At 41.7% G+C, this 27,198-nt stretch overlaps 2 protein-coding genes across 3 annotated transcripts; both read right to left on the bottom strand.

The window, feature by feature from the left end:
- Window positions 1-346: 346 nt before the first annotated feature.
- Window positions 347-16,426, bottom strand: scarf1 (scavenger receptor class F, member 1). 2 transcript variants are annotated; one of them, XM_056271180.1, is made up of 11 exons: window positions 16,152-16,426; window positions 15,618-15,676; window positions 15,361-15,462; window positions 13,664-14,195; window positions 13,359-13,577; window positions 12,454-12,582; window positions 12,267-12,370; window positions 12,076-12,184; window positions 11,855-11,979; window positions 11,619-11,747; window positions 347-1,529 (listed from the first exon to the last, which is right to left on the bottom strand). In XM_056271180.1, exons 1-11 carry the CDS (start codon window positions 16,250-16,252, stop codon window positions 451-453), a joined length of 2,688 nt encoding a protein of 895 aa, XP_056127155.1. In that variant the 5' UTR covers window positions 16,253-16,426; the 3' UTR covers window positions 347-450. The 2 variants fall into 2 exon arrangements, with proteins under 2 accessions (XP_056127155.1, XP_056127157.1); XM_056271182.1 differs by having other exon boundaries at window positions 13,445-13,577.
- A 1,795-nt stretch (window positions 16,427-18,221) lies between these two features.
- rilp (Rab interacting lysosomal protein) lies at window positions 18,222-26,184 on the bottom strand. The gene is made up of 8 exons (XM_056271191.1): window positions 25,517-26,184; window positions 24,231-24,354; window positions 22,624-22,745; window positions 21,811-22,005; window positions 20,348-20,508; window positions 20,133-20,255; window positions 19,966-20,055; window positions 18,222-18,915 (listed from the first exon to the last, which is right to left on the bottom strand). The coding sequence occupies exons 1-8, from the start codon at window positions 25,868-25,870 to the stop codon at window positions 18,771-18,773; spliced, it is 1,314 nt and encodes a 437-aa protein (XP_056127166.1). The 5' UTR covers window positions 25,871-26,184; the 3' UTR covers window positions 18,222-18,770.
- Between the last annotated feature and the right edge of the window lie 1,014 nt (window positions 26,185-27,198).

Raw genomic sequence — 27,198 nt, 5'->3', positions numbered from 1 at the left:
AGCTCTCTTTCCATGAAATCCGAAATACCTCTAGTTTAGTTTTCTTCCAGTTGCGCTCCATTTTTCTGGCTGCTCTCTTAAGGGCCTGGGTGTGCTCGTTGTACCACGGTGTTGGACTATTTTCTTTAATCTTCTTTAAGCGCAATGGAGCAACTGCGTCTAAAGTGCTGGAAAAGAGAGAGTTAAAAGTTTCTGTTGCAATATCGAGTTCTTCTAAGCTATCTGGGATGCTGAGATGATGAAACTGATTAGGAAGATTATTGATAAAGCAATCTTTAGTGGCAGAAGTTATAGGTCTAACGTATTTATAATACAAATATAATGAAAATATATCAACAAACAAAACTTTCGATGTAAATATGTTTATGCAGTTTATGCAAAACTTACATACAGTACAACTTAAAATGGAAATATTGCCCTTTAAATCAATAACTTTAAGATTCAGGAATATTATGAATGCTTTACATAAACATTCTCATAACTTGGCTCATTTTCTGCTTGGTCCATAACGGTTTCATTAATAATAATCTCTGAAGAGGTGTAGACCCCATCAGACGGAGCCACAGTCTCATAAGCGTGCTCTGTCAGAGCGTCTGTCTCACAATCTACTTCTGTGTCTTGCTCCACCTCTAAACTATGGAGGGTTTCGCTCTCTGGGACACTTTTTAAAATAGAGGACAAGGGCCTCTTCGGGGTGCTGTTCTCCTGAGGAAAGTCTGTTGCCCCTACTGTGCAGGGAGAGCTGAGGGAGCTGTGTTTCCTGCGACTAGGCTTCCTCATGACCACCTCTGATTGGCCGGACCCAGAAGTTTGCTCCCACGCACTGGCCCGTGCTCCCAGTTTCTTCCGCGGGGGCTTGGCAATCGCCTGCCCCCTGCCTTTGGGCTGGGTAGCCTCCTCTTTTTGTCTCTGGAGGCTGCCTAATCTGCGCAGCATTGCCTGAACGGGCCCTTCTGAAGGCGGCTCTTCCTTAGCCATCTTTTGGGTCTTACCTACAGTCACATAAACAGTTGTTAACTTCTCTGAATCTGCATCTGAATGGCTGCCATCAGATGGCTGGGTGTTCTTCCTAGTATTGGAAAGTGTGCGTCGTCTCCCACCGGGCACAGTGAGGTGAGTCCTGAGCGGGCCAGAACTATATCTTCCCGAGTCAGATTGTGATGTTTCAGAGGCAGCTGCTTGCTCCTCAGAGGAGATGCTCTCCTCATTGTTTTTTTCTTCTTTTTCTGTTTCTATCTCACTATGGTTTCCCTGTCCTCCTTGCAGGGCAGAAATCATCAGCACACCCCAGGCTTTGGGTTTCCGAGTAGTTCCTGGCAGATCTTGGGTCGAGCTACGGCGCTCTTTAGAGGTGAACTTTGTGCCCTCTGCAAAAGATACTGAAGGGCGTTTGGATTTGGCAATGCTGGAGGTACGAGGGATACCAAAATCTTGTGACATGTCCTCGCTGCTGAAGGTTGATGGGTCAGGGAAGAAGTTACACTTGGAGTTCAGCTCCTGAAGCTCTCCACCGGCCACTGTAAGAACATCTGTGAGAGAGTGTGTAAACATGAATCAGTATATTACTCAGAAGTAGCTCTTACATACTTTCACATTGCAGTTGATTATGGCGCAAATCTGACTTTCTTCCCTCACAACAGCTGTGGTTCCATCCAAAGTTGCAAAATTAACTTAGCGCTAAATTGGATTTTCGCATTAAAACATTTGCGAATAAAGCAGCATTTCCATCCAATGAGTCGAAGAGAACAAAATCCTCACTTCCTGATAAACTAGCACTAAATGTCACAAATAAAAATGGAAGTTGCTGCAATAGGATTGAGCGCATACATTTTTCAAATTTATGCACATCTTGCCGTTTCCATCCAGCAGGTTTTTTTTAGCGATATCCCAAAATGTGCTTAAAAATAGATGGATGGAAACATAGCTAGTGACACATCTGATTTTTGACAGTGAATAACAAATATTATATGCTAAATATGACCTTTTTTTTTTTTGCAATGTGGCTTTAGTGTGAACAGTCAGAGGTGAAATAAATGCAATTTTTTGCGAACTCTTACATATCCCAAATTCATAAATCATTATTTTAGAGTTATTTTAAAGTAACAACAGGTCGTTTTTTGCTCTCGGGCTCCCCCTACAGTTGGGAAACAGTATTGTCCTCTACTACTGTCGTAAACTGTCATCCTACATGCACGTGCATTTGTTGACAACCATGATAGCCCTGAACACTGTAGGAGGAGGTCACATGCAGGTGTTCTCGCGTGTGTGAAATGTCTTCATCCCAGGTACAGTGGCATATATTTCAGCATGTCATATGAATATAATTTCATGTGTTTTATTTTTTTTATAACGACAAATGATCGCGTTTACAAGCCAGCGTCATTATAGTAGCCTAGTCTATTGGTTCTCTTACGAGAGGTTCTCTCGTATTGCGTAAGCTAGCTTACGCTGCGGGAAAGATTCATCTTTGCTGAGATATTGAAGCCAAAAAATTATTTCATAATTTTGTATCCATACACAACGCAGTTCCTCTGCGGCAGACCTAGAGCGGGCTAGCTAGCAGCTCATTGGTTCGCTCAGAGAGAACTGCTTAAGCCTATGGGAGAGCGGGGCTGAACCCGCTTCCAATGAGAGGCGCCCGCGCGCTCATTGCGTCATGACCCGCCAGAATGGGCGTGTCCATGGTGTATATAAGGCGCTCTCCCAGGCTTATATGTTGATTCATTTCATCTTCAGCAAGCTGCACGCTTCTGCTGTTCCTGAGAAAAGCCATCGCCGTCGAAGAAGGCATCCTCTAGCGAGCTCAAGGACCCTGAAGAAGCCGGCCGTCTTCGCCACCTTCAGCCGCCCAGCAAGCTAGGCCATCCGACGATTGTATCCTTTCTCTATTTCTAAAAGAGCCGAGCGTCTTTTTAAAGATGTCTCGTTTTTCCTGCGGCTCTTGCCGCGCTCGTCTCGAGGACGGAGACCGCCATGTCATCTGCGCTCTCTGCTTGGGACTCGAGCATGCAGAACTCGCCCTCGCTGATGGAGGATGCGACCTCTGTGAAAGCCTGCCGTTATCGTCCCTGCGGGCACGACTTCTGGCAGTGAAAACCGCTCCCGCGCCGCCTATTCTCTCGCCGCGTAAAAAGAAACGCCGCTCTCAAAGGCCGCCGGAGCCCCCAGCGGAAACATGCGGGCCGCCGCCGCCGCCTCCCGCTTCCCGCTCTCCCTCCCCGCCGGACATTCAGTTGCCGCCGAGTGGCCGCTCTGTTGTTTCCGATGACGCCGCGGAGGAGAAGGACTCCTGTTCACTGCTCGCTTCTGACAGTGAAGACTGGTCATCTCTCGGATCCGCGAGAGAGTCGACGGGGACCCGCGCCGGGATAGAAGAGGAGCTGATGCGCCTCCTCTCACAGGCCGTCGAACGCCTCGGTCTCGAGTGGTCTCCTCCACCCGAGCAGGCCCCGAACCGAATGGACGGTAGCTTTTTTCATCGGCGCTCGACCCCCGCGTGCACCCGGGCCGCTCCATTCCTGCCTGAACTTCACGCAGAGCTGACAAAATCCTGGAATGCACCGCTCTCGGCTAGAAATCGCTCCGATGTATCCGCCTCGCTGCGCTCGGTGGACGGAGCCGCCGAGAAAGGCTATGCAGCCATGCCGCCCGTCGAGGACTTGGTCGCCACACACCTCTGCCCGCCCTCCGCTAGATGGCGTTCTTCACCCACGCTTCCTTCGAAGGCTTGCAGAGCGACCTCGAGCTTTCATGCTCGCGCTTACGCCGCCGCCGGTCAGGCCGCCGCTGCGCTTCACTCTATGTCTGTCCTCCAAGTGTTACAGAGCGATATTCTCCGTGAATGGGCCGAAGGCGGTAGAAAACCCCCCCCCGCCGTCACGGATTTGAGAAGTGCTACGGATCTCGCCCTTCGCGCCACTAAAGCCGCCGCACAAGCTCTGGGGAAATGCATGGCCAGCCTTTGTGTTGCTGAGAGACACTTATGGCTCACGCTCGCCGACATGGGAGATTCTGAGCGCGCCGCGTTTCTCAACGCGCCCCTCTCCCCGACGGGCCTGTTTGGATCTGCATCACAGCGCTTGGACCAGAGCCCCATCACAGCGCCCCCCTCCGCAGACTCAAACAACTCAGCGCAGTCAGAGCGGCCGCCCTCGCCCTCGCTCTCGCTCTGACAGCCGCCGCAGACCGCCGCCCCCCCGTGGCCCGCGACCCAAGATCACGCTGAAGCCTGATCATCAGAAGTCTGCCTAACAATGTCAAGAAAACGACGGTGCTCTCCCGCCGCGGCCGGACCGCCGTCAAAGCTTCGCCCTCTGCCAGTCCCCGTTATTTCGCCGACTGCTGTAGTGTTGACCGCCACAAACAAGCCGGTGTCCCAGCCCGCTTGCGAGCGACAAAAAGCCGTTTTTACGGCTACCCAGAGAAATCTCAAAAAGAGAAATTTTGCCAGTTGTGTAGAAAATGTGCCCACAATCATGTGTTCACCCATACACACAAGCATAACATATCCCGTGTCTCTATCAGAGCCCCATCACATGAAACGGGCACAGCCCGCTCTAATATCAGAGAACATAAACACGCCCACGAGCTCGTGCACGTGTCCCCTCTCTGCTCGCTCTGTGTCACGGCCCATAGACTCCTCTCTGAGTGCAAATCCCGTTGCCACACACATTCAAAGCGCGCCCACACACTGTGTCCAGCCCGCTATGTGCAGCAATCAGGGCAATACAGCCATTCGGCCACTAGCCGCATGCTCCAAAGCGTGGGAAGCCATTCCAGGCATTTCCCCGTGGGTGTTAAGCATTATAAAGAACGGCTACCTGCTACAGTTTCGCCGCCGCCCGCCTCGTGCGCGCGCGCAGCTCGAATCTTCTGTCAGCCCGCTGGCCGCCGGCACGCTCCGCTCAGAAATTGCGACGCTGTTGCAAAAGGGCGCGATAGAGAGAGTCCCGCCATCTATGACCGAGTCGGGGTTTTACGGCCGTTATTTTCTGGTTCCAAAGAAAGACGGCGGCCTCAGACCGATCTTAGATCTCAGGTCTTTGAACAAAGCGCTCATGAAGAGACCGTTCAAGATGCTCACTACCAGGAAACTCCTCGCGCAGGTGCGCCAAGGGGACTGGTTCATATCTCTAGACCTGAAAGACGCCTATTTTCAGATCCAGATAAATCCCCGTCACAGGCCATTCTTACGTTTCGCCTTCGAGGGTCTTGTTTATCAATACGCCGTTCTCCCGTTCGGCTTATCTCTGGCGCCCCGTACATTCATGAAGTGCATGGATACGGCGCTCGCCCCCCTGCGAAGCCAGGGGCTGCGCATTCTGAATTATCTGGACGACTGGCTGATTTTGGCCCAATCACAGACGGAGCTTCTGTCGCACCGCGCAGTTCTCCTCGACCATTTGGAAACGCTGGGCCTCTCTGTCAACTGGACAAAGAGCTCCCTTCATCCCAGTCAATCGATTTCCTTCCTAGGAATAGATTTGGACTCGGTCACGATGACGGCTCGCCTGTCTACACAGCGCGCGCGCAGTGTTCAGCGTCTAGCCGCCTCGTTCCAGATGGGCACCCGCAGGCCTCTGAAAACTTTTCAGAGGATGCTGGGTTACATGGCCTCAGCCTCCGCTGTACTTCAGCTGGGCCTTCTGCACATGCGCCCGCTTCAGTTCTGGTTGAACAGCCGTGTACCCCACCGCGCGTGGAACACGGGTCGCCAGCTGATCAGGGTTACGCAAACGTGTCTCACGGCGCTGCAGCCATGGACAGTAGCAGAATGGTTTCGTCTAGGCGTCACGATGGGGACCTTTTCCTGCCGAAAAGTCATCTCGACAGATGCATCCAACACGGGTTGGGGTGCAGTCTGCGAGGGCTCACCGGCCTTCGGCCACTGGTCGATTCAGGAAAGCCCATTACATATAAACTGTCTGGAAATGCTGGCGGTCGAGAACGCGCTCTCGCACTTTCTCCCGCGCATCCAGGGACACCACGTCCTGATCCGTTCGGACAATATGGCCGTGGTCTCCTATCTCAACCGTCAGGGCGGTGTCAGATCCAGAAATCTCTGTCGACTGACGCACCGCATTCTAGTTTGGTCTCAGAGCCGCCTGCTCTCGCTCAGAGCGACGCACGTGCCGGGCCATCTGAACGACGGTCCAGACATACTGTCCAGGAACCTCATCTCCACAGGAGAATGGTCCCTGAACTCACAGACGGTCCAGTTACTGTGGCGACTATTCGGCAGAGCAGAAGTAGACCTCTTCGCGTCAGAAGAGAACGCTCACTGCCCAATATATTTCTCGAAGAGCGAGGACGCGCTAGCCCAGGAATGGCCTCGCCGCCCGCTCTATGCATTCCCTCCGATCGCTCTGTTACCACAGGTAATTCAGAGGATCAGGGACACACGCCACTCGGTGCTCCTCATAGCCCCGCGTTGGGAGAGTCAGAATTGGGTTCCGGAGCTCACGCAGCTGTCACAGACAGCCCCGTGGCCCATCCCAGTCAGAGCAGATCTCCTCTCTCAAGCTCGCGGCACGATCTGGCACCCCCATCCACAGCGCTGGGCGCTGCATGCATGGGTGATCAACGTCTATTCGTTGATTTGCCAGAGGGAGTAAGAAACACTGTCATACAGGCTAGAGCACCTTCCACGAGAAGGCTCTATGCGTCTAAATGGTCTGTGTTCTCAAAATGGTGCACCGACAAACAGCTGGACCCACGGTCGTGCGAGGTGCCGTCTTTGCTTGTTTTCCTTCAAGAGATGCTGGACAAGGGCAGGTCCCCCTCCACTCTCAAGGTTTATGTGGCAGCCGTCGCGGCGTTCGCGGAACCCCGACGCGCTCAGTCATTGGGCAAAGACGAGTTAGTCATCCGCTTCCTCAGGGGAGCTAAGAGGATGAACCCTCCGCGGCCCCCGTCGGTTCCGGTTTGGGATCTTTCTATAGTCCTTGAAGCTATGAAAGCACCCCCGTTCGAACCGCTCGAGTCTGTGGATCTGAAATACCTCTCGCTCAAAACCGTTTTCCTGACGGCTCTGTCCTCAGTTAAACGCGTTGGGGATCTTCACGCGCTCTCATCCAGCGCCGCGTGTCTTGAGTTTGGACCGAATGATTCAATTGTCATTCTCAAACCTAGGCATGGCTATGTCCCGAAGGCGATTGGTACCCCGTTCAGGGCTCAGATTATCTCCCTATCGGCTCTGCCTTCATCCGATAGTGAGCGCGATGCCAATCTCCTTTGTCCGGTGCGGGCTCTGAGATTGTACACTACGCGCGCTGCCGCGTTCAGACGCGCTGAGCAGCTTTTCGTGTCGTTTGGGGGGCGCACCAAGGGTCTGGCCGCCTCAAAACAGACACTGTCTAGATGGATAGTGGACGCTATCGCCTCTGCTTACGCATCTAAATGCCTGCCCTGCCCTCTGGGCATCAGGGCGCACTCCACTAGAGGCATGGCCTCATCGTGGGCATGGTCCTGTGGAATTTCCATTCATGACATTTGTGTGGCCGCGGGATGGGCCTCCCCGTCCACTTTTGTCAGGTTTTATAACTTGGAAGTTCCCGCCTTGCAGGCAAAATTACTAGCTGTCTGACGAACAGCTCTCTAAGAAGCTGCATTTCTGGAGGTCCCTCACAACCGGCTCGCCCCTTGTGCTCTCCTGTAATGCTTATACACTTCATGTGCCCGCTCTGCTGGCCCCATACATGCTTATGTGTACACTTCATGAGCCCGCTCTGCGGCCTCTTTGTACATTCACTCCACGTTAAGAAATTCCCCCGGTATATCCCTGGGTTTTTCATGAGTGGATTCGTAGCGCGCACGGCGTTGGCCAGGTGTTCCCGCAGCGTAAGCTAGCTTACGCAATACGAGAGAACCTCTCGTAAGAGAACGAATCGGTTACCTAACGTAACCTCGGTTCTCTCTAGAAGAGGGAACGAGTATTGCGTTCCCGGCCGTGCTTGCGCTACTAGCGTTTCGCTTCACGCTGAAATAAATCAACATATAAGCCTGGGAGAGCGCCTTATATACACCATGGCCACGCCCATTCTGGCGGGTCATGACGCAATGAGCGCGCGGGCGCCTCTCATTGGAAGCGGGTTCAGCCCCGCTCTCCCATAGGCTTAAGCAGTTCTCTCTGAGCGAACCAATGAGCTGCTAGCTAGCCCGCTCTAGGTCTGCCGCAGAGGAACTGCGTTGTGTATGGATACAAAATTATGAAATAATTTTTTGGCTTCAATATCTCAGCAAAGATGAATCTTTCCCGCAGCGTAAGCTAGCTTACGCAATACTCGTTCCCTCTTCTAGAGAGAACCGAGGTTACGTTAGGTAACCGATTCGTTACCGTTTTACTGGATCTATATGATACTTCAATGCAATGTTTGAGTGGTTGATAATAACCATATATCGTCAATATTATAATATCAAGCTACCATAAATGAATCTGCAAATTTTACAAATCGATTTGCATTATAGCTTGAGGCAAGACAAATAAACAAATATCACAGACATGTTAGGTATCCTAAAATATGATTTTATTAATAATCTTCCTCCTTTCTTTGTACATGTTGAGTAGACTACACTTTTTAGGTCAAACATTTGCTATTGGCATTTCATCGATTGCAAAGTTAAAATCAGAACGAGAATACTATCGCGATAGCTAACCATCAAAAACTAGAATATCGTTTACTAGCTACCAGATTGATAATTCGCTACTACTCTAGCGAATTAGAGAGGTTAGAGAGAGGCATTCTTTTTTCGATGGGGGGTTCGATGCTCCCTGCACACGCAAGGTCTCTCGCTCGCTTTCTCTCTCTGGCGTCCGCGCGCGTTGCAGCACAGTCTCTGTCTCGCGTGCGCGCTCGCTCTAGATTCCGGGAGATTTGAACTAATTTGCGGTATAACTTGTCGATCACGAGTGGCTCAACAGGTAGAGATCTATAGATAAACTCATCTTTCAGGCATTTGACCGACCGGGTTGACAATTTAGCGTGAGAAACCGGGGGTGTGGCGTGTGAGCGTGTGAAACCAATCAAAAGCGGGTGTCTCACGGCCAATGCGTGAGAGTTGGCAGCTCTGCAATGTTGATCCTCGTTCTGCCTTTAACGCGATCACTTTCTCTTTTTGCTTTGCTCCGATAAAACCTTTGCTTTCTTGTTTTTCTGTGCTGCTTCGGCCATGACTATAACATTTGGCTCGCAAGTCCGATTTTAAGGAAGTGGAAGTGGTGGTGGAAGTGACGTATATGCCGTAAAGCAGTCGAATTTTGTAGTTCTGTTTGTTCGCCGGTTACTACCCGAAACCCGAAGTTTAAAAGTACGATTAAAAACGCTACAGACCCCGTCAGGCTATGGCAGACGTGTCATTCAACCTATTGTAAGTCGATGTACCATCACAAGAGACTTGGAAATATATTATGAAGGCTGAAAAGTTACCTGTTGTTACTTTAAAAGAAAGAAATTAGTACTTTCATTCAGCAAGGATACATTAAATTGATTAAAAGTGACAAACATTTATAATGTTACAAAATATTTCTGTTTCAAAAATGTTAACATTAATATAACACAAACAAATTAAGCGGCATAACATTGATAATAATAAGAAATATTTCTTGAGCACGAAATCATCATATAATGATTTCTGAAGGATCTGAAATTCAGCTTTGCATCACAGGAATAAATTACATTTTAAAACAATAAAATAGAAAAACATTTTAAAAATCTAATAATGTTCCACAATACAGTTTTTTACTGTATTTTTGATTAAATAAATGCAGTCTTAAAAAATGATGTATGAATTCAATGGTGTATGTATACACATGCATATGTGTATACAGTATATTCACATTAGGTTACATTGCATAGATTTGTGTTCTTTTAATATTTATAATTTAATATGAACTTTTTAAATTTAATATAACAACAAAATATTATAACATATCAAATATTATTAAATATAATTGATTTATTAAAGAGATCTCATTTAGGGATTGTCTTATGGGAGCTCACAAAAACATTTAGTCATTTAGCAGACATTTACATTTACATTTAGTCATTTAGCAGACGCTTTTATCCAAAGCGACTTACAACTGAGGACTAAACCAAGCGAGTCATCGTGAAGAGGCAAAAACAACGCAAGAAGTGCTCAAAATACAAAGTTCAGACATAGCCAGGCGCGCTGGAAGCTGTTTCATGCGAGGGGGGCTGAGGGCTGGGTTGGAAAATATGTGACGTCATTGTGTTATGGCTGACGACAAGACATGACATTTCTCTGTATATGTTGTAGCCATTAAAGAAAACATATTTAGTTTCATATTTATGTTTAAATATAATAGGCTAATGTTATTTTTTATTTAATCAATGTTGATTATGAAAGTGAGCGCGCAGCGTGAGAAAGACATGATACATGAGATCATGAAATACCCAAAATGTCTGGAGACATGTCACGAGGAGTGGGTAAGACATGATTTTTACCTTCACTAAGTTTTTTTATTGTTGTTGTTGTAGAAAGACTCTTTTAAAAATATTTTCGTTTAGTATAAATTGTATCTTAATTTTGATATGTTTCATCAAACAATTGTATTTAATAGCTAAATAAGAAGCAAATATAGCAGACAATGTAAGGCGCCGGCGATCATTGCACGTAAACTGGAGGGCGCCGAAACTCAGCTTGTGCCTCACAGATTTTATAAATATAGGATATCTATTAGCTTGAAATGTCTTCTTTTAAACGAAACTATTCAAAACGAAAAGAAATAGACTAGGCCTACTCTCTGATTATGTAATCAAATGTGCATTTCTCTCTGGCGTTCATGGCGAGTCCGCATAACTTCATCTTTGCAGCGACACAGAAAACACCTGTTTATTAATAAACAATTAAATGTCTCCTTGCTATTTTTGACACATTAATAATCATTACTTTCGCCGGTTCTTTGTGGCAAGGTTTATGAGTGCGGCTATATTAGCCTACGTAAACGCTCATCCTGTAGCCTATTTAAGTAATTAAATCAATATAAAGGGGCGATGTGTCCACAGTGGCTAAAATGAACAACTACTAATCGACTAGAAGAAAACTTTAGTCGGAGACAGCCCTTATTCCACATATTTTCGAACCAGCAGGCCATTCTGGGTTGAGCGCGCGACCCTGAGCGGAATGAGCGAGCGGAGGGATTCAGAAATGCGCTCTCCGCTCACATGCTCTGATCGGAACAAACTAAGCATGACAAATTCAAACTTTATTTCATTTTCTCCGTAGCTTGAACACTCAAACACAGCATGTCTATTTTCATTTTTTCCCCCACGTTTTTTAGTACAATATTATCTTAGTCCACAGCCCCCACCAAGGGGGCTGTGGCTATGACGAGGGGGGCTGCAGCCCCCGCAGCACCCCCCTTCCCGCGCTACTGGACATAGCTCGGAGTAGCATAAGCCAGGCAAGCGAGGATTTAGAGGAAAGGATTTTTTTTCATTTTTTTATGTTATGTTAAATGCTCCCGGAAGAGATGAGTTTTCAGTTGTCTTTTGAATGCTGTCAGGGATAACAACTAAAAAAAGGAACAACCAAGGCAAAACCCAAAGCTGCTGCCATAACTAGAGTAAAAAGGACATTGAGACTAGAAATATAACTACCTTCCCTGGGCGGTTCACAGTAAATGGCCTCTCCTTCATCATCAGTTTCAAATGAATCAGTCACCCAGCCGGATGATGGCTGCTCAATGAAGCTGTGGTTAAATGTGAGCTCGGGATCATGATGAGCAACTGAAGACACAGCGGAGAACATTATAAGTCCACTTACGTTCACCAAAACACAAACTCACTTGCATATGTTTCTCAGTGACAGCTGCAAATGAAAATAGATGCATTACCTGTAACCCTGGGTAAACCAGATGACCAAAGAGTAATGCATGGCATAGCTGAACCCATGTTGGCCAACACAGTGTAAACATGGTGCTTCATGCGGACTGTAGGGCTCCCATCCCCTACCGCCACTCTGAAGGATTTAGATTTAGCAGAAGATTTTCTTACTGTTTACAAAATTAAAGGACATTTTTTGTATTATATCAGCTGCCAGATAACAATTTCATACCCTTCCTTCCCTTCGACTGGCCTGCCGCAACAGCAGCAGCAAAACAACAAGGCGAGTATTAAAATGCACAGAGGAATCAAAAGCCCTGCTATGAGACCTGCTCTGCTACCTAGCAGACAAACACACACACACAAATTAGTAAGGGGGTGTGGATACCAGCTGTGAAAACCAACTGTAGTGTCTGTACATACTGTTTGGACAAGACCCTGTGGCTGGATGGCAGGCATGATTCCCACAGTCACATGTTGAGGAGCAGTTGACGCCATACAGGTTAAGAGGACATGAGCTGTTACAGCTACAGAGATTTAACGGTGAGAGACGCTCATTTGAATCTTATACCAAGTTAAAAACAACCTATAAATACCACTGTACCCTCACCTCTCACCCTGGAAACCAGGAAGACAAATGCAACTTCCTGTCACATAGTCACAGAGGCCATGATAGCAGGTTTTACACAGGAAGCGGCAGCCATCTCCGTAAGTACCATCTGTGCAGGGTTTGTCACATCTGCAGAGAGGGAGAAGCCCAAAATAAAGTAAACTAAAAGATATAAAAACCACCCCGTGTCAAAATCTAAGATAGCTCAATAGCTAGATGCACTCAAGAAAAAAATACAACGTGTACAGTGGCCCAAAAAAGTGTTTGGACATTTAAGACACACTTAAAATGAATTTTATTGCTGTAGATAATAATGCTTGTTAGGGTTTAAATTAGGTGTCGCCAGATTTCTCAATTCAGTTCAATTCCATTTTCATTTGATAAAATTCATATTAATTTAGGGATTCTGTTGCATCAAGTTTGCTTACATAGGAAAGAAATCTATTGGTGTAAATTATGCCCTGCAGTGTTTCTGACTTATTAAAACCTATACCTCTTCTTTTTTAACTATTAAATAGACTGGCTTTTTAAGAGTCATTTATTTGTGAATGGGACACTGGTTGTGCTGTATGTTGTTGATTCACTTTAAAGAAACAGCTCATAAGAGTCATTTGTTCGTGAATCAAACTACACTGGCCACACTGTATGGTGTTTCTGATTCACTAAAAATAACTAACTCATAAGAGTCGTTTGTGAATCAGACTACACTAGTCACGTAAGGACCTATCAGCCAGGACATCTAGAGATTCATGAACAAACTAGATATTTCTGCGACAAGGTTTATCATCTAATGTGATTAAGTGCATACATTTTAACTGTCCTTTTTAGGCCACTGTAGTTTGCCACAGTAAATAAGACAATTAATAGGATGTTCTTTTCAGAGCTGAATCCCAACAGATCTGTACCTTGGTCCAGTCCACCCAGTATCACAGTGTAAGCATGCTCCAGTTTCCGGGTCACATGGGTCCATATTTCTGCAATGCGGACAAACCTCTTGGCAGCGATGGCCATAATAACCTGCAGGACAGCTCTGGTCACAGCGAGTGCCATTCCACCCTGGTGCACAGGCATCACACAGGCCGTCCTGTTTAGAGCAAGACCTGCCTCCTTCACAGTGTCCACAGCTACACTCACACACAGATATGAGAACAGAAATCATGGATGAACCAAAAATTCATGTTATGTTTTTAATCTAGCCTTTTTCACTCACCTCTCCTTACAGCCTCTGCCATACTTTCCACTTTCACAAGGCTCATTGCAGACAGAGCCTTTGTAACCCGGGTAGCACAAACAGATGCCAGTTTGCAGGTCACAGTCGGAATGGCTGAGATTACAATTACATCGGCGGTCACAGGACGGACCCCACCAGCCACGAATGCACTGACAGGCCCCTGTGCGCTGCTGGCAGGGGGACACGAAGCAGTTGCATCGCAGGCTGCACTTTTGGCCCCAGTAGCCCTCATTACACAAGCAGCGGCCTGTGGCTTGGTCACAGGTGGATGTAGCGGCGTGGCACTGACAGGCTTTGGAGCAAGTGGACGTCCACCAGCCCTCCTCACAGGTGCAGTTGCCGTAGACAGGGTCACATTTCCCATGACGTGCACATTTGCAGCTGTTTTGGCACAGGTTGCCCCAGCGGTTAGACGGGCACGAGCACTCACCCGTAACTGGGTCACAGAGCCCATGAGGGTGACAGGGGCAAAGCTCACGACAATCCGCCCCCCAAAATTCACGAGGACAACCTGCGGAGAAATACGAATTCAGATCCGTACAATAACTAGAATCGCACCACAATGAAAACAATAGAAACTTATATTAATATTATGTAAAAAATATATTAATTATTTATTCAGTTTTGTTTAGTCAGAGATACTTTTTATAGAACAGTTAGTTGCTGTCCTTGAATTTGAAATCATCAATTACATAATTACACCATGCAGTAGGTGGCAACAAACGAACGTCACGAGTGAGTCACTGAATCATTAATTCAACAGATTCATCTAAACACAGTAATTCATTCAGGAACGCCACTACTGTGTGTGCACTAATTTATGAAGCTTTGAAACATTTATGAATATTTTTATTTTTGTTTTAAAAAAGCCCTGTCTAATAAGACAAACAAAAGCATATATTTAATGGTATTTAATTTATATATATATATATATATATATATATATATATATATATATATATATATATATATATATATAGACCTTCATTTAACCAGGATAGTCTCTCTGAGATTAAAAATCTCTTTCACATGAGTGTCCTGGCCAAGAATGGACACAGTCACAAAATTACAAATCAACAACAAATTACAACACTTAAAAACAGTTGCACATCATTGAGTCTTCTTCCAGTGACCGAATAATAGTTTTGAAATGTTCCATAGGCACCAGAGTTTGTAATTTCAATTTCGTTTGGAGTCGATTCCATTCAAATGAAATTCATGTAGATTACATTTAATATATTACACTTTTGATTAAAAGAAAATATTAATTGTTTTTTAAGTGGCATGCATGTTTATGCTAAGGGTTCGTTGCATTTACAGTTTTGAGCAGCAGGTGCCGACAGCCTGTTTGTTTCACGTGCCTCTAAACAGTGAATCATTTTGCGAAGCAATTGATTCAGAGTTTCGAAAAGCTTCGTTTCTCCCATACTGTTTGGAAACAGCTTGATTCTGGAACTATTTTAGTTGACGGAGGGAAAACAAAGTAACTGGCAATATTGTGTCTAAAAATGTAGGTAGCTCAATATTAAATGCTAGTTGTTGATATACGAAGCAGAATCACTTGTCATGCCACACTTGTTGTATTGAGGCATTCTTGCTCGTTTTTCAAATCTCTAACGTAAAGGCCACAGCTGGCCTACAGTCTTGAAAACAGAAACCTAGGTGATATCACTTACGGGTTTTGCACTGGTACCCGTAAAATCCAGGTTTACATCGACAAAGTCCAGGGTAAACACACACTTCGTCCTGCAGACAGGCTCTTTCGCCCTCACAGAGGGCTGAGAAAACAAAAAGGGAGACTAGACAACAGTAACTGAAACCGCAGCTTCACAAAACTGCTGACATCTAGGCCCACAGGAAACGGGCCTGGTGTGTGTGTCATCAATAAAACAACAATTTAATAAAACTATACATCTACAGATGGTATACTCACGGACAGTGCATTCATCACCATGTTGGCCCCATCCGGGACAACATGTGGGAGAAGAATCCCTGTTTAGAATATATAGCAGACATTATAGGCTATTCTACAATGTATTGAATATACTGTCCTAATAAATAGGGAAAAGATTATAAGTAGGAAAGGGAGAAAAATAAAAAATAGGGTTCATAACATAAGAGACCTCTTATAAATCACAAACAAGACCTCCACTCTTTCACTTAAACAGTTTGAGATTAAATTGAAAGAAATTGAAGACATCTCAGATTTTTCTCCAGACAAAAGTACTATAGAGTTTCAGAAGAGATTTCAGTAGTCTCTCAAAATGATCTAAAAATGTCCCAATATCTATGATTTTTTATTTGATCAAACATTTCACATTGAAACTATAAAACTGTCTTGTCAATGCGATTCACTTTAGTTCTCTATTATTACCGGCCTATATGTAGAACAATGACACATTGACACATTCATTTTAGGACATCTGAGACAATGATACTTCAGCATAACTGAATTCTGGGTCAGTACCTGATACTGTGGCAGATATTCTTCCCGGCTGGAGAGAGTCTCTGAGCTGAGCAATAGACACACATGAGCATCAGTCCAAATGAGGTCAGAAAGGTGTCCATCCCCTCTGGACCGACCAAAACCGAACCTCCTCTCCTACCACGGCACCAGTCCAGGCTAGTTCTGTACTTCTGGAATAGAAAAGATCCAGTCCAGTCTCTGTAGCAAAATGAGCTCTCCAATTCCCTTTGTTTCCTCTGCAAGTTTCCTGAGGAAGAAAAGCCAGCTTCCTCTAATTCAATAAGCCACTGGTTGTTTAAAGACAAAATCAAGGCCCAGAATTTCAGGGAGGAGTTGGATATTTTTAATGGTCAGTCTTCCTGCCAACATCTTCTCATCCTTATCAATTACTTTCATATGTAAAAAATAAATACAAATAAAATACAAATATTAGAACATTTTACTGACTATAAATGGACTTTTGTTCAGAATACAATGATCTCTTCAGGTCAAAAATCACACACACAAACATCACAATAACCCCTAAAGATTTTATTTAGCTTTATAGCACTTTAACAAACATGTTTGCGAAAATAAAACAGTAAAAGGTCAGTATAGGACTCATTAACTTTTATTTCCAAAGGTCCAAAAATAAACAGATGAGTCACAGACAGCTAAGGAATACAGAATTCAGCTAAGGGCCTTTAAAACATATGGGCACCCATTATCTCTAATTTCCTCCTGAGGAAACACAGACTTCCTCTCAATCAGGGAACACCAGGACGCATACAAAGTATATTTGAATCACATCCACATTTTTGCTTCTTATTTCAGATGAATGGCTGAAGAGGTACCAACTTATTAAAGAAATAGTTCACCCAAAAATGAACATGTTGTCATCTTTTACTCACCCCCACGTTGTTTCAAACTTTTATGACTGACTTCTGTGCAACACAAAATAAGATGTTTTGAGGGATATCCAGTGTTTTTTATCTGTACAATGGAAGTCAATGGTAATTAAAACAGTTTGGTTTGAACATTCTTCAAAATTCTTAACATATGTCTTAATATTTATGTAATCCTTTTGTGTTCTGCAGAAGAGTCAAACAGGTTTGGAATGACATGAGGCTGAGGAAATTATGACGGAATTGAAATTTTTGTGTGAACTCTCCCTTTAACAGATCAGACAATTAACCTTTAATTAAACTTTTAAGCATCGCTTTTTTTAACTTCCAGGTTAACAATCGTGGACATCTCCACAGAACTGGCATGCTGCTTGACATTAAAAAAAAAATGTTAGATGCAAATATTAAAATGATTCTATTTAAAAACATGCTGAAAATCCTTATAGATATCCTTAGATATAGATATACTTTTTAGGGACAGCTAATGTTTTATCAACAACAACAAAAATACTTGAAGAACATGATTGAATACAAAATACTCTAATGCCCCCTATTGACATAAAAGGGTCAGTGTGATTATCTCTGATAGTGATTGTAATACAATGTCAGTATCTTTGGTTAAAATCCATATTAAATATACTCTCTATAAAAATAGCTGCTATAATTCTCTCTAGCTTCCATCCAGACATCGAAAATATAATGCCAGGTGTATTATGATTATCAAAACACTGCAGATTACTCCCATGTTTTTAAGTGCACCAGTCTGCAGTCATTTATGCACCACCAAATGAAATTGCAGGAATAATTATTGTTTCCAAAGCCTCCTACAGCCCTTCCAAGTCAATTTCCCGCTAAACAGCTTATTACATGTAGCCCCGCCCCAAACACATGCCATTGGTTGAGCCAGAAGTGGGCCTTGAAATAGCAATATTTTGGAAGTGCCACAATACCATTATTTACACTCATTGGAAAAGCAAATGTCTTACTTACAGTTGTATTAGCATATTACACTGTAATAGGAGAAAGTGAAACAAATTATACACTTCACCTTTAACTATACACACTCATTGAAAAGTTTAGGGTCAGTAAGATTTGTTTTTTAAAGAAATTAATACTTTTCTAATTAAAAGAAGAAAAATAAGAAGCACAAATGTTTTCAACATTGATAAACATTGATATCAATAAGTAATGTTTCTTGAGCACTAAATCAGTTTATTAGAATGATTTCTGAAGGATCATGTGACACTGAAGACTGAAGAAATTATGCTTTGCCATCAAAGGAATAAATTACATTTTAAAATATATTAAAATGGAAAACAGTTGTAATAATATTTCACATTACTGTTTGTACTGTATTTTTGATCAAATAAATGCAGCCTTGGTGCTCTTGAAATTTTACCGACCCCAAACTTTCGAACAGAAGTGTAAACAACTAACAACAAAATATAGGACTGACAGTCTAAACTCATCTTCAGGTCTTCTCTTGAGTGACCATCAAGCTCAACTCTAGCTATCCGCTAATTTAACAAAAGCCAAGTGCTGACTTTTTTATACTACGAGTAAAAATGACGGCTTAGGCAAAAACCATAAAAATACCATGTCTGTATAACCAAATAGATAGAGAAATAGTTCTCTCAATACAATCTTCAGTCCGTTCCTTCGTTCGAAACCTAAATGAGATCAAGAACATATTTTGAAAAACCCAGGTAAGGATGAGTGGCAGATGGGGTGGTTCTCAAGAGGAGCTGAGGGTTTGTGTCTCTCCCTCGTCTCCCTGCTCATCTGGATCGATGATTTCCCATGTGGAGCTGGATGTCGGAAGGTCAGAGGGCTGGGAACCGGAGCTCTTAGTAAGACTGGACCGCGTCAGGAAACCAAATCTAAAGGTTTGAGTCAGAGGAGATAAGAGAGCTTTAAATCACTGAGAGAAGAATGACAGAGGGGGATTTCAGTACTATGTTTAGTTCAGTTTCAGTAGCTAGTTGCCACGCTCAGTTACTAAGGTTACTAAGCTGAAGAGAGAAATGTGATTACGAGATCTCTAAGATCAGCTTAGAGTTTTTTCCAGGAACATATAGAATGAATGTTGCTAAGAGGCAGAATATACAGTATATTATGGAGCAAATTGTTGTGTGTGTATCACAAATTACTGCATACAATACACTTTCTCTTTATAAAAAGACTAAGAGTCTTATCTAAAAATGTGTAATACATGAGCTTCTCAATGAGTATATTGTCAGTTGCACAATACTTGAAGTCGCATGCTTTTTACCAACATACATTTAAAGGGAAAGTTTAACAAGCCCAACCTGCCCCACAGGCTACAATGTACAAATGTCTGTCATCTAACCTAAAAACTGTAAACCAAAAAAGTAAATGTAAAAACAAATGTCTGTCACGTAACCTAAAATGTAAGAAATGTAAACAATGTAAATGTAAAAAAAAAGTGGTAACATCTAAATTAACTTTGGTAACAAATTAAATTTGGCCCAAATTATTATTTAATACAGATTCATTCATACAGTAATTTATAAGGATAAAATCACTTAAATTGACTTATTAAAGGTATGTAATGTTTGCACAACTAGCAGCAACCAAAAACATTACAAAAAAATACTGCATAAAAACTGTTATACTACATAACAACATTGAAAAAAACCTCAACAGCAACCATAACAAGTGAAGATATTTTACAGCATAGAAGAAGCATGTCAAGCTGCTGTTGGCTACATCTTAAACTACAAAAACAAACTAAACCTTTCACACTCATAATGCATTTATTGCACCCAAGACTGGTGGCTTATCCCATAACCCAATTCTACAGAAACCCATTTTTAGTGAAGTAGGTCAGAAGAATTTAAGTAGATTGTTGGACTGGAATCAGTTATTGCTATAGGTCTGTCTTGTTTTAGCATGAATGCAGCACTCACATGTTTCTGATGCGTGAGTCCCGGGGTCTGTTGTCAGTGTCGATGTCTTCATTTCCACTCCTCTCAAACAAAGGGCCATCTGTCTCATCTCTACACGAGAGTGAAACATAGTTAAACATAACATTAAATCACTGTATGCTACTAGTATGTTTGTGGCATGTACTCACGTGCTACATTCGCTAACAGGTATGCCGAGCATTTTAGACTTTATGACGGTCCTCTGCTTCTTTATGGCAGAGCGCACGGCATCGAGTAAAAACCCTGGGCATCTCTCATCATTCAGGATTTCCCTAAGGAAAGACAGAGAAATGTGTGTACGTATTGAGAAAGGATGTTGTGCTGATATAAAGGTTAGAATGCATCACAAATGCATCTGTCTCACCTTTGGTAATATGCAAGCTCCTCTTTCACCAGAAAGAGATTGGCCTTCAACTCGTTCCTCTCAAAAAGCATTTCCCGTACTTCCATCTTGGTAAAACAAGGCCGATTTGGATCTTTCAAGTCAACGATCATCTTATCTGTGAGGTCAATGGCTGAACTGCTCTAAAGGAGGCAAAGGTGGAATTATAGGAGTGTGTGAGTCAAATACCATAAATGTCTTAAGCACAGTTGATAATGTGCAGCTGATTCCATTTTTAAAAAGACAATTTGATAGCACTTTTACAGTGTTTGTGGGACACATTAAATCATAAACCACAATCATTAAACTAAAAACAAAAAGTGTGGTACACAGTGGTGCCTAAATAAGAGGTTTAAGTGAGTTCATAAATACTCAGAATTACATTTAAATTAAGTTTGAAAATAATAAATAAATAAAAAACAGTTTAATATAAATATTAATATAAAAGTAATTTAATAATATTGAAATGTAAAATAATAAATACAACCAGTTCCTTTCTAAATCATTTATATTTATATTTGTTAATATTATAATCAATATTATTTTTTTTGTTAATTACTAAAAACGTATATTAAGATAAATTAACTCAATTTAAATTAGAACTAAATTTATATTAAGATTGATTTTGAAACTAACAGTTTAATATAAATATTAATATAACATACATTTTATAATACATATACATACATTTTATAATATTTAAATGTAAAATAATAAATAGAATAGTTATTTTCTAAATAATTTATACTTATTTATATTATATAAAAAATTGAAATTATATAATATATATTATTTATATATAATATTTATTATTTATATAAAATATTTTCTTCATTCCTAAAAGCTTATTTGATTTCTGAATTCAATTCATCTGTTAGTCTATTAAGATAAATTAACCAAATTAAAATATAAATTAAGTTATTTAAACTATCCATTTTAAAATTAATAAAATAAATAAAACATTAAAACAGTGTAAATATTAATATAAATATTAATATCTAGTTCAATGTATCAACTTATTCCTTTGCCGTTTTTGTTAATTACTAAAAGCTTTTATTTATTTCTGAATTTAAATTATCTCTGTTGATTAAGATAGAACTAAAGTGAAAAAGATTCTGACAAGGTTTTAATGTCAGAATTTAATCAAGCATCCTGAAATGTTTATAAGCTGAAGGGGGAGTTGTGCACAAACATGCCCGTTACACTCCTGCGAGGGCAAACATGACCTATATATGCCAAATCCAACCAACCAAAGTGGAATTTAGGCCCTGCGCCTGCGGTAGTACATACCAATACCTAAACCCCCCAAGAGGAACGAAGAAGCTTCTGTCTCATTATGCTTTTAGGAAATACAAAAATGATGAATACCCACAATCCCACATATAAACCCAATACAGGACAGCTAATTTGTTTGTAAGAATCGAAGTAATATTAACTTGACTAACCGTTTCAGCAGCAGTATTCACGCTGGCTCTTTCTAGTTGTGAGTTCAGGCGCTCTATCTCTTTCTGTTTCTCGCACAGGTCGGCCTCCATGTCAGCCTTCCTCTCCACTGCGCTCTTCAGCTGAGTCTGTATGATGTTCTGCTTGTGTCTGAGCTCTGCGTTTATCTTCATTAGCCGCTCCTGCTGCTCCTGGAGCTGAACAACAACCACAAACACACGCTCTTCTGATCACTCAAACTGATTTTGTAAAAGTAAAAGTTAAGTTCATTTTCTCTAAAGCTATGAATTTGCAGTGAATTGTCTATGCAATTGTCTACTATGTGGAACTGGTCTGATCAGTTTTATAACAAAAACAAGGCAAACATAAAACATAAAAAGGGAAACTATTAACCTCAGCTCCAAACCACAGGTATACGCTTCTGATGCAATTCATGAATAACTACTTGTCATCCACGACTGATGACATGACACTTTTGTTATTTTGTCACAGGTGCTCTGCGAGTGACACAATGTTGGCACTGTGTTTTAAATTCAACAAATTGATGTTGCAAAAACTAAACTAGTTCTGATGAAAAGACTAGTCTGTTTTACAGTGGGTGAAAAACCTGGTTACCAGAATTCATTTCTAGAGGGACAGTGAAAAGAAATATCATTCTTTCATTTGCTTTCATTTTAAGTGCAAGAAAGCAACATTTTGGAGTATAATACTAATAGCCCCTTGTAACCCAAAGGTTCATGGTTCAAAACCTGGTGCCCCTGATAATTGATTTGAGCAACTCAGGTTATATCAGGGCAGTTTTATCAGACACATACCGCTTCCACCTCCTTGGACATGCTGGATATCTCCTGAACTTTCGCTCTCAACTCATCACGCTGCTTATCCACCACTTCCTTCAGCTTGAGCATCACCTCTCGTTCCTGACGCTGTGTGCGGTCTAGAGAAAAGATCAGATTTTAAAATACTGCATGCAGACAGATGCAGATAATGTTGTAAAATAAGACATTTCAAATGCAGGTTGAATTACGGATGAATTTTACATTGTGTACTGTCTCTAAATAAACAAATAAATAAATGTCACAGTTTCCTGAATTTCATGAGTTTGACTAAATAAAAGCAAATGTTAACAGCTCCTGGAATCTGACAACAACATTCCTGACTGCTGACCTAACAGTAATAAATGGAGAAAAACTCCTCCCTTAAATAAGATAAATAGCTTTATTCAGTCTGAAACTTGTCCCATAGAATGAGAGCTCAATTGCTCAGAAAAGTTGTATTCCTCCCTGATATCAGGATAGAAAAAAACACCTCCATTTGAAGAAGATCTCATGACAAGCAATTACATTTTGGACTTTAGTTTTTATACTGTACACAACAATAAAAATTAAAGTTAAATTGGTGCTACAAGGAAATACAATGAGCCTGTAATAATTTAAAGCACTTAAGACTCTGGATAATACCTTCCTTGAAAAATTAACAATTCAATATTTTGAAACATTTTTCAATATTATGATGTATAATATAATTTTTTTGTATTTTATTGAAGATAATTCACCCAATTCTCTAAATGCATGTCATAGATCTGACTGTGAAGGATTTATCTATGTAGATGTTTCAATGTAAAAAAATAAATAAATAAAAATGTGTCACCAAAAAGTCATAACTGGATCTTTCTGTGATGATCTGTAATGTGGTGCGGTAGAAGCACGGGAAGGAGGCTGGATCCAAACGCAGTGTACAGGCTTTATTTAGACAAACTACAAACTTAGACAAAGACTCAGACTGGGATACAGGACTCAGAATCAGAAGCGACCAACGTTGACATCAAACATTCAACAACTCACAAAGACAGGGCAAAAACACAGGGCTTAAATAATCATAGACAAACGAGCTAACAGGATAACAAGGGGGCTTGGAATATAAGAAACACCTGGGAAAACTAATAGACAGGTCAGGGAACCACTGAACATGAAAAGACAAGACACAAAACCCACATCATGACACTTTCAGTGAAAGTGGCAGACTTCTCCCATCAAACGACTGCAAGCTTGTCTTCATCTGCCTCCACTTTTGAGTGCAATGCCCACATCTCAAAATCCAATAAAACAAAATGATGTATAGAACCACGCATTACGTTTTCTTTTCAGATAACCCATTACAGTCGGCATATGTACATCACAATACAGGAAAAAAAGTTACTTCCGTGACTTTAGTACGACTGATCATCATTCCACTACATAAAACAATTAAGACCATCTGAACTAAAAACATTTCATGATGGTTTCCATTCCAGAAAGTGTAGTTCATTTACTATTACACTGGAAATGGCAATTACACCGATATTCATTATTCATTTATAAATGAACAAACTCATGTCTTCATTTAAATATTGTTATGTGCATCCCAGCCCAGGTCATTTTACCTTCTTTGGAGTGTGTGCATTGTAAGCGGGTCAAAAGCTCCTGGTTCTCTTCCTTGAGCTGATGCACCTGCGACTGTAACACTTCTACGTTCTCCTTCAGTTTCTTCTCTTTCTGATACCAGTCCTGATGAAAAAACAATCGAATCATTGCAAAAATCCTTTCAAACCACAAACGCATGAAGTGAGACTACCAGGTGTCACCCTGAGATTGGTTTCAAAAGCCTAACAATTTAACAGATCACTTTGAGAACACAGTGGCTGAGTCCGAAATCGCATACTCTCTTGAGTAGGTACTTATTTTGAATAAGTACTTCATGGCACCTAAAAAAAGTATGTTCTATATAGTATGAATTTGTGTAGTATTAACATACTACATTTGCCATGCTTTCATTATAATGTGACCTACCAGCGTCAGTTACTTCGCTTCACTGCCATTCACAAATCCTCTCCCGTGGTCTCATGGGATAGTAAAGTGTCCATCATATGCACACTTCAGAATCTCGCAGGAAGTAGCTGGTCATCCAGGTACTTTTTGCCAACTCTTTTATGAGTAGGCCTACAGTGTGAATTTGGACATACTGTCACATACTGTTTTTCACCTACTACAAAGTAGGGAAGTATGATTTCAGATGCAGCCAGTGGCTTGTAAACCACTCATGTATTAACATTGCAAGACAGGCCCATATGCTTATATAAGCAGCACAACCATACATCTTATTAGTTGAGAGATGTTTGACCGGTTCATTTTATTAAACTATTTAATTAACTCCTCTCTTAAATAAGATAAACCGCTTTCAGTCTTAAACTTTGCACACAGAAAATTAGAGTTAAGAGAAGTAGCCTAAAATTTCTCTCTAAGAACGACAGTGATATATAAGGATAGAAATTATTTTGAAGATCTCATAAGATTTAATAACTGATTGCAACCTAGCATAATTATTTAACCAGCATCACTGAACAAATCATTTTAATGAACATATCACAGACACTTAGACGAAATCAAGATCCCCACTATTATGGATGTTACATTATGTTCTCAAAATGACATTTATTGAGGGGAAGGGTAGACCGGAAGTGCCCCCTATTGGCATTTCCTAAAATCGATCAACGTGTCACGAATCAAAAGTCCAGCTGGATTAAAGGCGATACCCCCAAGTGCAACACAACAGCTCTGCCCATTACATTAAAACACAGTTATCCATAAGACAACCGCATAGACATTTGAAAATAACTAGTAGTGCTACAGTAACAGTGTTGACATGTCGACCATGTTGTCGTGTTCTTACCCGACTCTCTAAGCTGTTGCTGCTCTCATCGCATTCCTTCACATGCCGTTTCTTCTGCTGCTGTAACTGTAACGTTTCAAATGCCTTCAATAGGTCCTCTTCCTTACATTTATTAGATTGATTTCTCGCCGCGAAACTCTCCAAGAGCTCCAACACTTTCACTATGTGAGACACCAGACCCTCCACACTCGACTTCCCATAGCTGTCGATGAGCTTCTCCAATTCTGACCCCACTACTTTAGCGATTTCATACACATCGTCCACTGTCATTGATGAAAACGTCCTCGCAAAACACGAATGTATCTTGACGATATCGTTTTGGTTTTCCTCGAAGGCTATCACGCAAGTCTCCATAACGCACTTCAGATGAACTTGAACTCAAACAGCGACAATCGAAACTCCTGTCAGTCTGATCTCAACATGCGTCCAGTTGTGATTCAGCTCGAACGCAGATCTTTTTTTGTTTCACTTTTAAACATGCATGCATTTTCGATCCAGTCTGTTTTGTAACTACATCCTTTGTTGATACGCTCTAATAAACACGGCTGAGTTATAAAATCGACTTGTCTATGCAGTGTAAAGACTTGCATGTCATAACTTGAAGAGCAACGCCCACGGCACTAGCATGTAGATGAATGTTGGCCGTGCATATGTTTGCATAGTGTTCTTTATAAAAGGTGGTTGAACGGGGGCACATCTATGACTGCCGTGCCCACAGTTCTTGTTTGCCATGGTTGTTCCCTCCTCCTCTGACCAATGCAACCCGAGAGCTTTAACGCAGCACATATGGCAAGCAGTTTTAACATTTATTCCTTAAAACTAGCATCTGTTACTAGTTTATTTTTAAAGTAGGTTTAGTTAGTTTTTTTTCATATGTAACTAACTACTTATATACTTGTTGTACTTCTAATAGCGATCTATTACTGTTACTTATTTGGCAATAGAATATTATGAGACAACATCTATTCCAGTTGGATACATTTTTTTTTTATCTCAGTACAATTGTTTAATGTTTATAAGCTGCAAGACTAGTTCTGAATATTAGTGTTTTTATAAATTGCATAATGCAATGAATAATCAGACTAATAAGAACCTTTAACTACTAGTTAAATAAATAAAAATCTCACTAGTAAGATATTTTAAAAAAAGGTTTCTAGTAAGAATTTGGACATCCAGTCTAATAAAAGGCTGACTAGTGTCTCTTGCGTTGCTATTTAACCTGGAGTGGATACTAAGTACTGGAAAAGGTAGTCTAAACTACTAGTCTTCCTGGAATTACTACTAGTCAGAAATGAATAGCTGATATTTGAACCAGAGACCCCCATAGAAAAATGTGCAGTGTTACCAGAAACAATGAAATAGTTGCTTTAATTATTGGAATGGTGATTAGTACTAGCATGCAATTAGTAACGGTGAAACAAACTAGTGATTGTTAAAGTAGTACAAACGATAGATAAGTTTAAAGTAATAATTCACCCAAAAAGTGTAAATTCTATACTGTACTCACCCTCAAATCGTTCCAAACCTGAATGACTTTATTCTGCAGAACACAAGCAGATAATCTAATGAATATCCAGTTTGGTGAGTTCAGTATCATGACCATTCATTGCATTTCCAGATCTCAAAACATGTTAAGCCACAAACACACCGGAGAGCAGTGGCAGATGCAAATTGGCTTAAAT

This window comes from Rhinichthys klamathensis, unplaced genomic scaffold (assembly GCF_029890125.1).
Source record: "Rhinichthys klamathensis goyatoka isolate OS25496 unplaced genomic scaffold, OSU_Roscu_1.1 h1tg000311l_1, whole genome shotgun sequence".
NCBI classification, from domain to species: Eukaryota; Metazoa; Chordata; class Actinopteri; order Cypriniformes; family Leuciscidae; genus Rhinichthys; species Rhinichthys klamathensis.
Note: the sequence above shows the minus strand (reverse complement) of the source record. Positions and strands in the feature narration are given on the sequence as shown.

Excerpts from the sequence above, each read along its gene's own strand:
- scarf1 (XM_056271180.1), bottom strand. The coding sequence starts at position 16,252 with ATGGACACCTTTCTGACCTCATTTGGACTGATGCTCATGTGTGTCTAT. Across the intron at positions 14,196-15,360 it reads CGGGTACCAGTGCAAAACCC|GTTGTCCTCGTGAATTTTGG; the intron begins GTAAGTGATATC and ends ATTTCTCCGCAG. Across the intron at positions 13,578-13,663 it reads GGCAGAGGCTGTAAGGAGAG|CTGTGGACACTGTGAAGGAG; the intron begins GTGAGTGAAAAA and ends GTGTGAGTGTAG.
- rilp (XM_056271191.1), bottom strand. The coding sequence starts at position 25,870 with ATGGAGACTTGCGTGATAGCCTTCGAGGAAAACCAAAACGATATCGTC. Across the intron at positions 22,746-24,230 it reads ATGCACACACTCCAAAGAAG|ACCGCACACAGCGTCAGGAA; the intron begins GTAAAATGACCT and ends TCTTTTCTCTAG. Across the intron at positions 20,056-20,132 it reads CCTGTTAGCGAATGTAGCAC|AGATGAGACAGATGGCCCTT; the intron begins GTGAGTACATGC and ends ACTCTCGTGTAG.